This window comes from Nothobranchius furzeri, chromosome 6 (genome assembly GCF_043380555.1).
Source record: "Nothobranchius furzeri strain GRZ-AD chromosome 6, NfurGRZ-RIMD1, whole genome shotgun sequence".
Lineage (NCBI taxonomy): Eukaryota > Metazoa > Chordata > Actinopteri > Cyprinodontiformes > Nothobranchiidae > Nothobranchius > Nothobranchius furzeri.
Window position 1 is genome coordinate 81,730,724 of NC_091746.1, and position 18,030 is coordinate 81,748,753.

The window sequence follows — 18,030 nt, forward strand, 5'->3', positions numbered from 1 at the left end:
TGGTCAAACTCCCCGTGCAGATTATTAATCTCTCAGCAGAGATGAATACTGCAAACACAATGAGCATGGCGACATTAAGGGTGGACCTGTTTTTAGGATTAGTCTGTGAGCAAAAGCTCTCAAAAGTCCGTGTTTAGCCACGTATAAAGACATTGATTGGACAATGAGGGCATGGAGGTGTTGGTCTTACCATATTCTCAGATGTACGCCGTTTTCATTCTCTGGCCTGTACCTGCAGAAAATTGCATCTTTAAAAAAAACTTTTTTTAGGAGTGGGGGTGCATTTGGTTGACATGGCGGCCCTCCCTCAACCACCCAAGTTAAAGAAAAGGTTAAAAAAAACTGACATTTTATTTAAAAGGTGTGATTCTCAGAGGATTCCAGCTGCAGAGCTAAGAAGAGGCTCAAAGCGCAGATAAGCAAGGTCAGCAGGAAGACATGCTGTAGTGCAGCGAGGCAAACAAACAGTGCAAAGCCCAGAATCTGTAAGTACTCACAAGAATGGACAGACTAATCCCAAAGTAGGTGTAATGTATGAAAGCAGGGATGAGATACGGACAGAAGAATGAATGGATGAAGCCGATAGCTTCGTTTGCTTCATGATTTCGGACAGAAGAATGAATGGATGAAGCCGATAGCTTCGTTTGCTTCATGATTTCTGGATCTACTTCTAATCAGTGCTTTGCCAGCCGATTCTGTAGCAGCTTAACGAGCATTTGATGGAGAGATGGTCGAAATCCCAACGCCACGATGCGACAGACAAACAGAGGCAGAGGTAAGCTGCGGAGGGAAGTTGATACCTGTGGCCGATTCCTGCATCTTCTCCCTCTTCCGCTTCTTCTTCTTCCCCTAAAACATAAACAGAGGAACGAGTAAAGTGTGGCTCCAGCACTCACGCTCACTAGACCACTCCAATAACCTGCTGCTGACTGCCATGTTCACTCATCCCCTGCTGGGCATCCAACCAGCAAACCCCAGACTCCAGACTCCGCAGCCAAACTGCAGCACTGAAAGGGGCCGCACCGCCTCAGAGACATCTTTTATTATGATCACAAGCTGGGTTTCCTCCATGACTGAACTAAAATGATGTTTTAGCCACTTTTAAGTGGAAAGTATTGATATTTTACTCCTTATAGAGAGCTTCCTGACTGATTTCTTTGGCTATATAAGTATGTATGAATGAAATATCCTATTTTTACGTCCCACAGATGACAACGTGCAAATAAAAACTATAATTAAGGTGGTCTGGCTCAAAGGGGCCATTAGGAGCACCTTTCTCTTTCAAAGGAGGTGTTGGTGAGGTTTTAGGTGTCTCCAGGTGTGTGTGTGTGTGTGTGTGTGTGTGTGTCTACAGGTATAGGTAGAGTCGTAGTCAAATATGAGAAGCACTTTAGTTTCCTGCTGTAAAGTCTGTTAATCCACTTATTCATGAACTAATCTGCCTTCTTCTGCAGCGGCAGTCGAGGAAGAGGAGAGACTGAGCGAGCGCGGGTGAAAAGGAAGGATGAGAGGGGTGCCGCTCAGCTCAGACGTGCAAGCTGCATGCTCTCTGTGCCCGTGTGTTACCCATTTTGGGGATTTCCAACCCTACCGCTGCTGACGAAGGAGCAGCTCTCCTAAAGAAAATGCCTGAGTCATATCTGTAGATATGACTGTGGTGTATGGGCGACCAGCTGATGCTGTGTGTTTAACTGAGATGTGTGTCTGTTCCCCCGTTCAGTGGAGCCTTTTGGCAGCGGAGCGGAGGAGGCAGAAGGAGGCGGGATGCTGTCGGGCGTCCGAGGGGAGGCAGGTAAACACCACAACGCACTTTGGTGGTGGAGTGAACGTGAGTGCTGAAGCCACACTTTTAACAAAATCTGGTGCTTTTCTTTCTCACGGAATCGCACGCATCACACATTCAAACACGGGCTCTGACCACACACAGAAGACTCAAGAAAGGACCCTAAATCCAGCTGAGCGTGGTGCATTCACAGGCAGCTGGGAAAGCAGAGGTTGCTGCTGAACGCCGAGGGAAGCGATCCAGCCTCCTCGGCTCCATCTAACAGCTGCTGCTACATCTGAAGCTCTGCGCTGATACGGCACATCAAAGACTAGCATAAGCATTACCAGGCAATTTTCACTCACAGCGCCAATAATAGTCCACAGGAAACCACAATCCATTTTAGCGTGGATGGTGCTATGAATTACACATTACAGTGAGACAAAAGGCGCTGAAAATGGACTCCATTAGCATAGAGAAGGCTAGTGAGGATTAATGCCTTTCCCTTTCTTCATTTTAAATCATGGAGGAAATGATGCAACACAGACACAAACAACAGAAACACTTGCGCGCGCACCACTGCCGGTCTGTTCTGTTGGTACTTACATAATTGTCTCGAGCGGACCAGCCTGGGTAGAGCTGCATGTGGAGCTGCCGTTCTTTGCGGGCTAACTCGTAATACTTAGCTTGCTCTTCCCGAGATAAAGCATGCCACTGTTTTGGTACAAAGGAAGAGAATACAGTCAGTAGAAAAGTGGTGTTTCGGTGGAGGAACGGGGGGAAAAGTGTTTAGGAGCAACATGATGAATATATTAGAACAAAGAGAGAAAAGGGGGGAAATACTTGGATTTCATATCAAAACACTGCATCTAATTCAGCACAGCTTCTTTTCGCCCTAACTGTGTCGGCGAGTAATTACCCCGCGCCGCCACAGTCCAGGCTTTGCTGTGGCTGGCTGCCTGGGCGCACTGGTTAAAGCTTTTAACATGACTCTGTGGTTCCACTCCTTTCCCCCGATCCTCAGAAGGGACACATTTTGTCATTTCCAACCGTGCCATTATCCAGCCAGATTTTATTGGAACCAGTTTGATTAAATGTCACTTATAAAGCAGGACTTTATCCGTGCAAACTTTAAAAATTCTTCTTTATATATAATAGAGTCAGTTAGGCTTGAGAAAATCTAAACTATGATTTATGACGTAAAAAAGGAAAAAGTTGCAGGAAGTTCAACTGAACGATCGAACCATCGCTAAACGTGACCCACCCTCCGGCCCAGGATCTGATTGATGGCGGCGCTCTCCTTCAGCGTGCACTCGGCGACCACGTTTGCACGCATCTCTTTCATGTAGAGCATGAAGGCGTTTAGCGGCTTCTTGATGTGCGGCCTTTTGGGCTCCTGCTCTTTTCTCTGTTCGTGCTGGGATTTCCTGTTAAAAAAACACAAAAGTAGGCAGAAAACGATCAGATAATAAAAGGAGAGTCGAGCATCAGGAGGAGGGAACGCCGCGATGGTGGCCCCCTTTAAAATGAAAACATGACAGGGGTCTGGTGTCCCCAGCGTGAGAAGGGCTGCCACGCCGTGGGCCCCTCCCGCTTTAATCATGTGCAGTTGCAGCCCTTCATGCGGAGACATTACTTCACCATTAACAGCAACCAAACTTTTGTCCAAGGGACATTGGAAGTTGCTTAAAACCAAACGTCTCCACACTGAAAAACACTTTGCTCCCGCTCCTGATTCCTTTTGTGGCCTTTTGTAGTGATGCTGGCGCAGACTTGAGGCAGCGATTGCCATGAATAATGAAAGCATCAGCCATAACCACCTCCTGCATCCCCAGCTCTAATCTCACGTATCTGTCGGCTGAGCGTTGTGCTCCTCAAGGCCAAACGAGGCACGGGCCTGCTATCAGAGGAGCAGCGACCCTCGCTGCTTATCGGTTTACATCAAAAGGCTCTGAGAGAAGGGGGGGGGGGGGGGGGGGGGGGGGTCAGCAATGAACTCCTGCAGTGGTGGAGGCCACAAAAACCTGGAAGTACATCATCTCAGAAAGCCTGCTGATGAAGCAAAAAAAAAAAAAAAAAAGGAAGACTCACATGTGCATGATGTCACTTTCATGCGGAGGTTCTTGTTTGACCTGTGGGTTGACGATGGCCGGATGGGGGATCCCTGTGGCGTGGGGACCAGGGGGGCCGGGCACCATGTGGTGAGAAAACCTGCAGGAAGAATTTAAATCAAACACACACACACACACACACACACACACACACACACACGTTCCAGTTTTATTCTGCACACCTACTGAAACCAGAATGCTCAGCTGGTGCTGAACATGCACATTCTTGTAGATTAGAAAATGATGCAAATGCAGCACAATGCTAAATTGATCACTCATTTTTAAACATGGTTTCATCTAAATATGAAGTTTCTTCCAGAAACAATCTATGTTTTAGGATTTCATCAAACATAAACTAGAGTCAAACCCTCATCTGATCATAAAATTGCCCAAAAACATCTGGATCTCTGGTTTTCAACGCGTTTTGCCTTTCCTGTTCATTTCAACATGTATAAAATCATTTATGAGTCGCTTTAGTTACCATTGAATCCTGACTTGTTTTGTTAAAACCATAACTAAACTTCCACTTTGTCACCTAAATTTAAAATCCCACTGACAGAGAAAGAGGAAAATGGAGATGAAAACATGACAGGAACTGAAAAGGCACCGGGTAAAGCAAAGACACGACGGCAGATAGAAAGGGAATTAGATCATTTTGACAAGCATGAATCTGGAAGAAGCAGGAGTGCTCTCAGAAAGCTTTGATGGAGGTTAAGAAGCCACATGGCTGTGCAGGATCACACACGCGGTGATGTGTTTGACTTGTGCTGGGCTCACAGAGGAGCAGTGTGGTCGAAGCCACAGCAGTGCACCAGAAACAGCCAAGAGGCAGACCTCCCTGTTGGAGCTGCTGCTGCAGACCAGCCACCCTCCGTTCAACACACACGCACGCACGCACGCACGCACGCGCACGCACGCACACACACACACACACACACACACACACACACACACACACACACACACACACACACACACACACACACACACACACACACACACACACACACACACACACACACACACACACACACACACACACACACACACACACACACACACACACACACACACACACACACACACACACACACACACACACACACACACACACACACACACACACACACACACACACACACACACACACACACACACACACACACACACACACACACACACACACACACACACACACACACACACACACACACACACACACACACACACACACACACACACACACACACACACACACACACACACACACACACACACACACACACACACACACACACACACCCTCCCGTCAGCATGAATCATCGAGCTTTTTACGGTCATCAGTTAGTGACTCACCATCCCAGCGGCGGCGTGATCTGCCCCACTCCCCCAGGAGACAGCGAGTAGAAATTGGACATGTCTGGTCCGGGATGATGCCTGGGCATTCCTACAAACAAAGGTCGTACACAAGCATCAAGATTTGTGAAAATGTTAACAAGTTTAATTTCTCCTTAAAGACCAGGTTCGCTCGATTCAACACATGGGCAGTGGTCTCTTGCACAAGCGTAGGTTGATCTCTGTGGGGTATAAACGTCGGCGCTCCTGTTTCAGGAAGTAGGTGTTAGCCAGGGCAGAGGGGCGCAGCAGACGGCAGGATTTGGAGTCTTTACTTCCTGATAATGTCACATCTTGCCTCTGATTGGCTGACAGCAACTCCCTTCGCTTGGCAATGTTGATGTTTCATCTCCACAAACAACACAAGCCTGGAGGAGCTCTGCCATGTTGTGGAGTTACTAATGCTAACTGTTAGCTTCTACCACCCCAGCGGTGCTCTGTGCTCACCTGGAAGCTAAAGCAACAACAGCCTTCCTCGTCTCGAGCCACGATGGGTGAGCGAAAAGCTAATTCTGTGTGGGTTATCCTAATCCGAGCGTTTCCCTGAATAGCTTCTATCAGCTGATGAAGGAAATGGGGCAGAAGACTGTTTTCACATGTAGCCTGCATGTTAAACTAAGGCCTAGTCCACACGTAGCCGGGGTTTTTAAAAAAACGAATATCCGCCCCTCCAGAAACTTGCATCCACACGTACCCGGATAAATACGTTGTTAAGGACATGCCAGACCTGTAGGCGGCAGTACTTCCCCCGTTCTTAACCTCGTCCTTCGTCTGTGGTCTTCCGCAAGCAGCAGTAATTCCTCTTGCAAAAACAAACAAGCAGAAAGCGCTTGGACGATTGATAAAGCGAGCGCAGCTCTGAGGGCATCCGTGCTGTCGGCTAGTGTAAACACAGGTCGCACTCGTGATGTCAGCATTTTTCTGTCGCGGAAAGTGACGTTGCGGACCTTAAAACTCCGGTTTTGTCCGTCCACACGCAGACACCCAAAACGGAGAAAACGCAGATCTTCACTTTGGCCGGAGTTTTTAAAAAGATCCGTTTTCGTGTGGATGACAGGCCGAAACGTAGGAAAATATCTACGTTTTGGCAGATCCCGTCTACGTGTGGACAGGGCCTCAGAGTGACTGATCAGATTTCAAACATAAGTACAAAAAAAAGTTCTCAGTGAACTTAGCCTTTAAAGAGATCTTTGAAGTGTTTGTAAAATTTGACAAGATCGCCTCCTGAACAACCTCCTCCATCCCAGCCCGTACATCAGGGCGTGAACATGCCCTCTGACCTCACCTGACCTCACCTCAATAATCTGCGGTAAATGATCATTTTTCCTAACTCTGTTCCTTCCTGTGTGTAATGGTCTCTTCCAGCGGTCTTCCTGTTGGCCTGGTATTAACCCACTCCTCTGCCAGGACTAAGCTCCTCCATTTCCAGCTCCTACTGGGCTTCAAGGTCAAGAGGTCTATTTTTGTGACAGTGCTGCAGGATGACAAACATCTGCTTCAACTTCCTGCTTTTCTGACTTGAAGCAACCGGTTTTGCCCACTTTTAAAAGGACATGCAGATTTGTGATGTAGCTGTTCACGCGCCTGTGTGTACAAAAGAAAAAAAAAAGAGGGCAAATGCTTCCAGATTAGCACCGTCTTCTAATCCCTGCTGGAGCCATCCTTTTCTCCTTGCTTCCATCTTTTCCTCCCCCTCCTCTCTCCAAGCCGTGGTCTGAAGGGGCCTCCCTCCTCCGAGAGGCAGGCCGGGTGGGAGGCTTATATCTCCAAAGCCAATGTTGCGTCGCTGGATTCGTAGCACGGATAGCTCGGCTCCCCGCTTGCTAATCCACCACCTAACACTCCTTTAGGGCCCTCCTGAGGAGGGCAGAAGGGAGGCAGGTGAGTGGCGAAGCAGTGGGGGGGAGGAAAAGAGCACCCTGATGCGTTAACCTTGTCGCTCACACGTGTATGACGCCTAATTATTCGCCCCTTCATGTTCACACGTCCCAAACAAAACGTCTTTATTTTATTTATTTTCTCCAAACACCCCCACCCCCCTCTGCTCGACCTTCCATCCCACGCAGCAGCCCTGTGCATATTAGAGCTCATAATGAGAAAATCCATGATTGTTTTTCATAATTAACGAGCAGATCAAAGTCTGAGCCCACTAAAGGAAGCACAGCAGCTATTGGTCGATATTAGGAGAGAAGAAAGAGCGAGAGGGACTGTGGAAGGGGAAAAAAGAACGGGAGAGATTTCATTTTAAGCATCTTCGGCTTAGCTCTGCTGACACACACACACACACACACACACACACACACACACACACACACACACACACACACACACACACACACACACACACACACACACACACACACACACACACACACACACACACACACACACACACACACACACACACACACACACACACACACACACACACACACACACACACACACACACACACACACACACACACACACACACACACACACACACACACAGCCTGGGGAAATTATTTGTAGCTAATTCTGCAACTGGATAGCTTGGACATGGATTTCTGTTAGGCTGTGAGTGCAGAGATCAAGGAGTTGCCAACGGGGGAATTATTGCGTCTTTTTTTGTGAAAAGCAAAATTTCACACAGAAAAAGACGGGTGCATTTGTTGTTGTGTTGCCTGTTAGTCCTTTTATGCATCTATTACAATAAAGCTCTCATCTGTTTCAGAAGCTTTGCAGATGTGGAGCGTTGTCTCTTTACGTGTCCCGCTCCCTTCATCTCCCTGCACCGCATACATTCACGCTTCGTTCCGTAGGATTATTTATAGCCGGTCCCTCAGAGCCTCCCATCCTTCTCATCATCATCACCTACATCTCCTCGTACTCCTCATCCTTTTCAAGTGACAGTTGCAGGAGAAGAAAGCGGAGGAAAGTGAAAAGGTGCGGGACAAAACCACGCTTGGCCCACGTCTTTTTTTGAATTTTTCTCCTCCTCTGCTAGCATCAGTGAGATGCTGCCAAAGCCTCCAGCTGCGCAGGGCTGAAGGAGCTCGTCCAAACGGCAGAGGAGCTCTTCTGCAGCTGTCAGAGCTGCAGCTTGATGTTATTCCTGAGAGGCAACGAGTGCAGAGGGAGAGGGCAACGAGCTCAGCGCGACATCCCACCGGCTGCTTCAAATGACTTCACAGCAAAAGATGGTGGCAGGGTGACTTCGCTCCGACATATTTCTGTGTGTGTGTCTCAACGGATTCCTGACGGTGTTGACAGTCGTTTAAAAAAAGAATACTTGTGCTGCCTCCGAGATGACTTCCAATATTTTTAGCATAAACTGCACATCATCCAATAATGGCTTTAACGTACGAGTTTGATCAATGGTAGCATGGACGTAATTTTGGGGGGGGGGACAGGGGGGACATGCCCCCCCCACACACTTTTTCCAAAGTCAAGTTTTGACCCCTGCACTTTTTACCATCCAAAAACAATATTACGCTATATTAAATTGACACTGGTTGAGCTCTAGGACCAAGCAGAAAACAACCGTTTGTGTTGAAGCCGGTTTCCCATTAGAGCATACTGTAAAGCCCCCCCCCCCCCCCCCCCCCCACTGTCCCCCCCACTTCTAAAGTGAAAATTGTGTCCATGAATGGTAGATTGGAGCTTCTGTAAAAGCGAGACCACATTTTAGATTTCATTTGTTTAAGCTTGATTCATGATCTGGGATTATGGAGGTGTTCTCTTAAAACAGGCACCCAGATTTGACACGTAAAGCCAGAGTCTTAGGGTCGGGTTATGCTTGCTTTTTACGTGTTTTGGCGCAGGCTGCGTCTTTTTTCACATGCTTGCTGCTGCACGGCACTGCGCTGCACGTAGTACTGAAGGACTTCGTTAGGGGGCTCAGTTCAGACCGATAGAGTCCAGGGTTTGTTCGAAACAAACATCGTGTCAATAGAAAAGATCTGTTTCATTTGGAGATCCCGGCAGGAAAAACGACAGCAGCGGTATCATAGATAGTATGGAAGTCCTCTAAACCATGGTGGGTGTCTCACATGTTTAGTTAACTCCGCCTACTGGTTACTCGTATACTGCAGCGTTCGAACGCGTCTCGTTAATTTCGGGGGATGCGCACAAACAACATTTTAAATCAACGCACATTACAGGAGACAGTCATAATAAACATGTATATACACACTGTTAAAACCAAGCATTTTGCAGCCCTTAAGCCTGATTTATACATCTCCGTCAGCTCCGCTAGGCAGAGACACACTCATTGACAGAGATGTTTTGCTCTCGGACTTCTCCGTCACCTGGGGAGTGTTGCAAAGCAGTTCCCCGCCAGGACAGCAGAGGGAGTAGCTCTGTTCTGGCGTATCATGCCACCATTACACCCATGTATCCGATCCCACGATAGTGAATGTGTTCATGTATTTTAGAGACTTTATAACATTCTCATTCTCCTCCACCTCTTCATGCGGTCGCCACCTCTAAACCCACGTTTCCTGCCATTTCCATCCATGAATAAAACATTTGCTCCGTGTTTTTGTACTCCTTCAGTCACAGATGAAAAATGTCGCTGGTTTTGGGCCACGACTAGTTTCTACTCCTATTAGAGTCATCACAGCTGTCTGGAACCCGTCTCAAACCCTTCTCAATGTAGTTTTTGAGAGTCAAAGTTCAAAGAACTCAATACGATGGAGCAGTTAGTAAACAAACTTGAAATGGCATGCGGGGTAAACTGTAAGCAAATCGAGACACGTTAGAACTAAACCGCCACAAGAAACATTAGCAGGGCAGTTCCCTTCTGTTCGCCCAACATAACACTGCCGTACTCAAACTTCTTCCTCGAGGATCATTTGTACAAATTTATTGAAGTTCCAACTAACAATCTGTTGATGTTCCTGCAAACAGTTGCATCCCAGTCAGATGCTGGATTAGAGACCGACTCGGGTGCTTTTTCCTTCACAGTTCGAGACGACTCAGACAACACAAAACGACGTTGTGTCGGCGTGTCTCTTACCTTGTTTGTTGCTGGCATCCTGGGGATGATGGCCTGAATGGGAGCCTGGAGCAAAGTGCTCATCGCTGTACGTGATCAGTGGTGTGAGAGGGTGGACTGCATGGGACGGCTGCACAACAGGGACTTTATTGGACTGTGGAAACAAAAGCAAATTGGTCAGATTACAATAAAATTTTTGATTTTTCACATGAACACTATGGACCTAATGTCGTTTCTGTCATGCAGAAGCAGGACGCTGGCTCAGCTAGTGCAGCACAGGCTCTACCTCCACCCTGATGAAAAGGTAACTGCTCCACCGACACTCACCAACATGGACACTGCACCTTATTCATATTTACAAATCGTGTTTCTATGTATACTGCAATGCAACCAGTATTATTATCTTCCAACGGTATTTATTACAACCTTATTTATTACGGTTTTAGCAAAACCCCTCCCCCCAACCTCAACTCAATGCCATACACAGCTTTTTTTTAAATACACAATTCTTCCTTTTAGTACATACTTGTTATTTTATCTCTTCTGTGTACCGCATATACACGGAGAGACGCCAAAGCGCCTTCCACTGTTCTTGCAGCAGTGGCAATACAGACTGATTCCATTCTAAAACACATTGTTCCCGTTTGTTGTTGAGCCCAGCAGCTCTACACTTTCAGCACAGGTCAGCGGGATTAAAGACGCCACTCCCTGAAGAAACGAGAGAAAAATAAATAAAAGCAAAGATGTGTGTGTTTGGGGGTGAAGCAGAAAGAAGGACGCAAACAGAAGAGAAGCGAACGGGGCGAGCGACGGAGCAGAGAGGGGAGAGAAATGAGAGACTTGCAAGGTATGGAGCAGAGGTCTGAGGCGGGAGATCAAAGGCAGTCATTAGCTGGTGAATAAGGGGAGTTCATTACAGAGCAAGAGCCGGGGGAGGTGGGGTGGGGAGGGGAGGGGCTTGACTGGTGAGAAAGCCGGAGCGAGGCAGATGTCTGCAGCGGTTCTTAACCCAACGTAGAGGTTATCACGTCAACAGTGGCCCGTCCATGGACCCCCAGTCCCCGGCTGGCTCACACAGACCATACCTGTTCACAATTAGCAGTTCAACCCCCCCCCCCCAGCTGCACCAAACACATGGGAATGCTTAGCCGTGCTAAATCTGCCATTCACAATCCGAGCCCAGAGCAGAGCTGGAGTCAAAATATCACCTCTACAGGACATACGGCTAATCTGTGAAAGGCTGGACACGCCCTGAACGATTCTGCTCCACTTTTATTAAACCTGTAGACCCCGGTCGAAACCATTTACTGAAAAGTTCTTATTAGCTTCTTTCCATCTGAACACTTGTGAGCCAAAGGGACATTCTCGCAGTCCTAAGTGGAGACTGGTGGTCACACCCCCCACCACACACACATATTCATCAAACCCCTCGAACACGGGGTGTCTGGAATGTTGGATACACCTCTCGCAGACTGGCACCAGCTTCGGTTCAAAGCCTTTCCCATTTTGGGAACGTCCTAACCAGGATCCTGACAGACGGGGCATGTGAGTTTTTTCCGCTCAAAGTTAGCAACGGGCAAAAATCAGACCGACTTCCTGTTCCCACCTTGATGAACATTGAACACCATGGTAGTTTCATAGCAATTCCACACCAACCCAGGTGAAAAGGAGCTCTGTGACCCCCCCTCCCAGTCACCGAGAGTCAGAGGTGATGGGATAATCTTTGAGTCAGAGTGCTCGACCCCATCCGACCGAGGGGAAGGCTGCTAAACCTAAAAGAGGGACTAACCAGGGATGAAGAGACTGGACATGCCTTCACCAGAGGCTAAATGATGCCATTCTCACCCGTATTATTTTACGCCTCTCCTCTCCCATTTGTTATCCTGTGGGAATGAGATAAGAGCCTAGGAGATTACCATTATAGCCATGATTCCTCAGACTTTGAGTAAAGAGCAGGACAAAGACCAAGCTAATGGAAACGAATCACTCTGCCGTCGTTGTTTTAATAAAACAGAAGTGTAAAGGGTAACCGAGTCTTTAACCAGACGCGCCAACCACAGCGGAGAACCTCTCCCTCTCGTGGTTACAGCTGTCAAATCCAATTTTTCTTAATTTCTTAATAAAACCCTTCTTCCATTGTGGAGGAAACAGGGAATCCACCACGGAAGAGGCTGGAAGTCTCTGTGACCAATACGGGTGCATTTACCCACACTGGTTTATCCAATCCTGATTTGCTTTTAGAAGAACAGAACAACAATTCCTTTCACAAGAATTCTAAAAGCTTCATCAATAACTCCAGATAACATCAAACGTGACGACGAAAACTCGAGACGCTGCTGGTTTTTGGACTAAAAAATGTTGAACGTGAAAGCCAAAAGCTCTACAACTACCTAGGATGAATCAGCTGAAAGTTGAGGGGTTTCTCCAAAAAAAGACCGATTGACCGGTTGTGTCACCTCTCTCCCCACACAGGCTCTCAAACCCACAGCAGCATCGCTGTTTCATAGAGGGTAGCCATATTGGAGGTGCCCTTTGTTGTACATGAGAAATAATAGGCTTAGGATCTTTCTTTTCACTTTTTTTGGGGGGGCAGCAGAAGCGAGGCAGGGAGAACTGAAAAGCAAACGTTCCATTTGGAATATCATATCCAGCCTCGGCCGGTCCTTTTTTTTAAAAACAAAGCCCTTCAGATGTGGTTTTAAACCAAATTCATTGTGCGGAACTGAAGCTGGCAGGAAGCCCTCGACAGACGAGGCGCTCCAGTGTGTTTCAGTGAGGGAAGCTGGTGTGTCGTCTCAAACCGGGGGCGGGGAAGACAACTGGGATGTAGACGTTTGGTCTTTTCATTTCTGGTCCTATTCCGCCATCATAATGTTGTGTGTTTATATGAAGCAACCATTCCTCCAATATTTCCTCTTCAGCCATCCCTCCCTCCCGCCTCACAGCACCGCTTTTGTACTCTGCTCAATTATACCACTTCTGCAGAGTGGAGTGGGGGGAAAAGTGGGAATTTCATAATAATCACTTCCCACTTCTGTAATTTATATGCAATGAGGACTCTTTCATGCCCGCAGCTACAATCAAGAGTATAAGGAACCGTGTGAGGTGTTTCACAAACAGCTGGGGAGATGGCAGCTTGAGTAGTGGTGATGGATTCCCATGCTGCTAAATCTATTCACCAAGAAGCCCCTCTCACCCTAGCACCCATCTTCACCCACTCATGTGATTTTCTGCACTCCGAAGTGAGAAAGATGCACAAAAAATGGCATGGAGTAATAACAGAGGGGAAAAAAACGTGAGGCAAGAAATTTTAATAACAAAAGTTTGCTGCATTTTTGCACCAATATTATGACATGATTGCTGCTTCAGGAAATATGTTATAATTACATCAGAGTCCTACCAGAACACCAACCCTCTGAATGCATAAATGATGTTTAGCTACTGTTTCTACAGACAATGCAACCAGAGATGAAGGTTACGGAGACAAAAGCATCAGCAAACACCAAACGGTTGAGTATGAAGCAAGGGTGTGGCCATTCCAGAATTCCTACGCTTGTCCCAAGACCAGGTGTGTTTGTGCGCAACTCGGACGACCTTTTTGCAACAAAAGAGAGCAAACATTGTAATGTAGTAGCTTTGGGACACTGTGGGAACAGAGAAGGCGCCGTACCTCCCTCTTTACCAAAAATCAGTCGGAGACCAACCTGCAGAAGCTTAAATAAATAACCAATTACCATTCGCAGAGCCGGCTGAACCCCACCAGCAACGAGTGAAGTGCTAAAAAATGAAATGTTTCAGTGGCGGGATTGCCCCTTGGCCAGGCGGCTTAATGTAACGAAACCCAATTAATGAGGAAGAAAGCTGGGCTCCCAGCGAGCTAAGGAGTGCCACGCGCCCAGGGTAATGAGACGAACAGGCGAAGCCAACCACGGGGACAGCAGCAGGGGAGGCTGCGAATAGCAGAAAAAGCCTGCCCTGGAGAGGAAAATACATCTGCTCTGCCTCCCAATCGGACTTTTTCTCCTTTCATTCCAATCAAAATCCCCTTCATGCTAATAAGAGTCCGACGGGAAGCTGCAGCCAGCTGATAGAAATGACCGCAGACCTGTGGCTGAGTGGAGTTTTAAGGAAGAAAACGTAAACATCATCTCAGGCATGTTTTGATTTTAAAGACAGTTTGTGGTTGCAGAACATGTCTAGCAGGCAAAACACTTGTCAAATGTTCCTAAAAACACTAGCTCCAACCACACAGTCAAATATTCCCAGTTAGCTACATGAATGGTGCTGCTGTGGAAATCGGGAATTGCAAAAAGGTCCAAATACATGTTCAAAAATACGTAATATCATAGAGGCAAGGCAGCAAGCGCCACAAACATGAAACATACGAACATAAAAAAAGACTCCCCTTCACGTTTAAACTCAACAGTGAATAGGACGAGATGGATTACCCATCATCCTTCAGCTGGCATAGCCGTCTTGTGCTTGAAGCAACCCTTCACGTCAGCTCGGTTGCCGACATTCTGCACGTGCAAGGAGGATAATTTGTGTGAAATGTGCCTGCCCCGATGAAAAGACTTGATCCGCTTTTTTTTTTAAGTGTTTGACTCTTAATTTCTAAGCAGTGTGGCGCCATTAACAAACCGAGAGAAACAGAACAGAACTAATCATCCCGTTTTCTCACTGCACGGTAAGCCGGAGCAGGTACAGAAAGCAAACAGGTGTTATTCTACATGACAAGTTCATATGGATAGAAGAGGTTTCAATGGCATGATTGATGCTTTCTAGGCTTTGATTAAACCAAGAAGCTTCGTGCATACAGTCATCAGCAATGGTGGCCATAACGGTTTCTTGCAGAAGTTTCCATCACTTCTTTGTTTATTCAAGATCTTTAGGAAATACAACCAGGGCTTTAGCTCAATCCAAGGTTTCTAGCGAGCAGGTTTTGTTGGTAAAGCCACAGGCCTGTCTGGACTGAAACCAGTACACGCTGCTTCATCATGACATAACCGCTCAGGCAGGGCCTTTGAGTATCTGCGTCACAGAGGAGGGCGGTGGGTTGGAGTTTCATCTCAACCGACGCATCTTTAAACAGCAAAGAGCAGCTTTACCAAACAACACTGGTGCCACCAAGCTCATTTTGCAGTTAAAGGCATCAGTCTTGTACGGACTCAAATGTTTGATCTTCGAACCAAAACGGACCATCAGTACCCCCAAGGACAAGCTAGCTCCATATTTCTGGAATGACAATTCCCTTTTAAACAATGGCCAGGTTATTCTGTACATAAAAGTCAACTTTACTCATATTTTTTATTATTTTCACAGCGTTCTCTAGTAGAAAAGAATTCCATGTAAGTTGTTCTCGGAGGAAACAAAGCTCCGGTGCACCTATTGGAGGATTGAGAACTCAGCTGGAAGAGATGGTAGCAGAAGATGGCAGGATTTGGAGTTTGATTTCCTGGTATTTGGACCTCTCTCCTCTGATTGGCTAAGAGCAATGCGACTCTACCACTGACTATGTCTGCTTAGCAACATGGATGTTTTATCTTCACAAATAACACAAGCTGGAGGAGTTCTGCTGTGTGGTGGAGCTGCTAATGCCAACGGTTAGTTTCTACTATAGTAAAGACCTTCTCTGCTGTTTTCTTCTCCGCCACAAATAAAGATGGGCGAGTCCATGAATGTGAAGCGACAGCGTGACATAGATCTGTCGGGCTTTTCTGAACTTGGTTTTTTTTTGTGTCTATTTTCTATCAGAAGCAAATGCAGGGAATAGGAATAGAAGACTATGTTCATGTTCAGCCTGCATGTTAGAGTGATTGATCATTTTCAAAAATAGTCAGTAAAAATGTTTTTTTTGTGGTGAACCTGCTCTTTAAATTAGCATCGTCTTTCCATTTTAAAGCATCTGAATCTCAAACATCTTAACACATGAACCATTATGAATTGTAAGCCTGAGAAAACTCCGGCTTCAGAATTCGTCATGTGCCACACTGAGGATTATCAAAGTGTTCCCACAATCTGTGCTCTGTGTGGAGGTCGGCCGCTCTGCTGTTGTGTTTGTGTGGTGGGGGCTGGGTTGCTGCGCTGGCGGAGCCCTGGGCGAACTGCAGGATGTTCACCTTGCGGCGGGGCACAGGGCTCATTATCACAGCAGGACCTGGTCACATCAAAGGACTAAGGAAAGGGCAAACATTCTGCTGAAGTGCCACTGTCAGCAGGCCTGCGAGAGCACACACACACACACACACACACACACACACACACACACACACACACACACACACACACACACACACACACACACACACACACACACACACACACACACACACACACACACACACACACACACACACACACACACACACACACACACACACACACACACACACACACACACACACACACACACACACACACACACACACACACACACACACACACACACACACACACACACACACACACACACACACACACACACACACACACACACACACACACACACACACACACACACACACACACACACACACACACACACACACACACACACACACACACACACACACACACACACACACACACACACACACACACACACACACACACACACACACACTTAGCATAAGGAACATGGCTGCTCTCAGTGACATCACATGCTTTTGGATTTGTTATGACACAGCGACTGAAAAATGTCTCCAGAACCGGTTTCAAAACGAGCCGACGCCAGTGTGAAACCATAAAACTGATCAGCTGTGTGCAACAAACAAGGCGGTGTGATCATCTGGAAGCATCATGTTTGAGCTGACCAAAAAATAAATAAGTAAATAAAAAATACACTGAATGTTTGCTGTATGCCTTTTCTTGAATCAGTCTGCGTTTCTTTTCGGCAACTATTTATAGCAGCTCCACTGCTGCATTAACCCACTGCATGATTTATCATTAGAAGCCAGCGCTGGTCTGCTGAGTAGCTACATTCATGCCAGGCAGCTCGGCAGTGCCAGCATCCACATTAAAAAAACACTGCAAGGCCCTGGGAGATGTACACAAATAAAAATCGCAGCACAAGCTACCGCCGTGTGGTTAAAACCTTAGCCTCCGTATATAAAACATGGGAGAAAGGAGAGGAAATAACAGTGCAGAATGAGAGAAAAAGTGCTGATGAGTTGCGTTATGCAGGAGCTTCACAAATCTGTCGAACAAGAGCGGATTTGCCTGCTACACCTAGATAGTGCCCCCCCCCCCCCCCCTCTCAGCCTTCGCCCAGGTATTCTGGGCATGAATGGCTGTCAGTTTGGATTTTGGAGCTCAGCTTTGAGGGGGAAAATAGAGTCTGGTGGGGGTCTTTGTGTGTCTCTCCTGGTTGGAGACCAGCGCTAGAGACAGTACTCCTCTCACTAAGCTCCAGCTAGCTCCAATGCAAAATGTACCTCGTGTCTACGGAGAGACCGAATCCCAGCAAAGGAAAAGGTGTGCGAAGCGTGTTTGTGGGGAAGGCTTTTAATGGCGCACACACTCAGGGAAAATGTGGATGGGGAGGCGATTTGAATGGGAGCTGCTTCTGCCTGAGCCGAGGAGAACAGTGACCTAGTTTTCCTTCTGTATTTCACTCAGACAGATGCACCCCCACCCACATTAAGTGTAAGAATAGAACAAATAAAAATATAGATGGATTACTTACTGCTGATTCTGAGATGACTTTATTTTAAGAGATGAGGAGCAAAGGTCAAAACTGGGTAAACAATCAGCTTCTTGTGACTGTGATGTGATCTTAACTGC

The 18,030-nt window shown here is 47.0% G+C and overlaps 1 protein-coding gene across 4 annotated transcripts in view; it reads right to left on the reverse strand.

The window, feature by feature from the left end:
- lef1 (lymphoid enhancer-binding factor 1) overlaps positions 1-18,030 on the reverse strand; it is a 49,339-nt gene that overhangs the window by 14,750 nt on the left and 16,559 nt on the right. The window contains exons 4-10 of one of the 4 annotated variants that reach the window (XM_070552627.1): positions 10,270-10,402; positions 5,230-5,320; positions 3,854-3,973; positions 3,027-3,189; positions 2,369-2,476; positions 801-843; positions 191-232 (exon numbers count right to left, since the gene is read on the reverse strand). In XM_070552627.1, the coding sequence (XP_070408728.1) occupies positions 198-232; positions 801-843; positions 2,369-2,476; positions 3,027-3,189; positions 3,854-3,973; positions 5,230-5,320; positions 10,270-10,402 (693 nt within the window). In that variant the 3' untranslated portion in view covers positions 191-197. Of the gene's footprint in view, positions 1-190; positions 233-800; positions 850-2,368; positions 2,477-3,026; positions 3,190-3,853; positions 3,974-5,229; positions 5,321-10,269; positions 10,403-18,030 lie in introns of all 4 variants that reach the window. The other 3 variants (XM_070552626.1, XM_070552625.1, XM_070552624.1) reach the window with 3 other exon arrangements.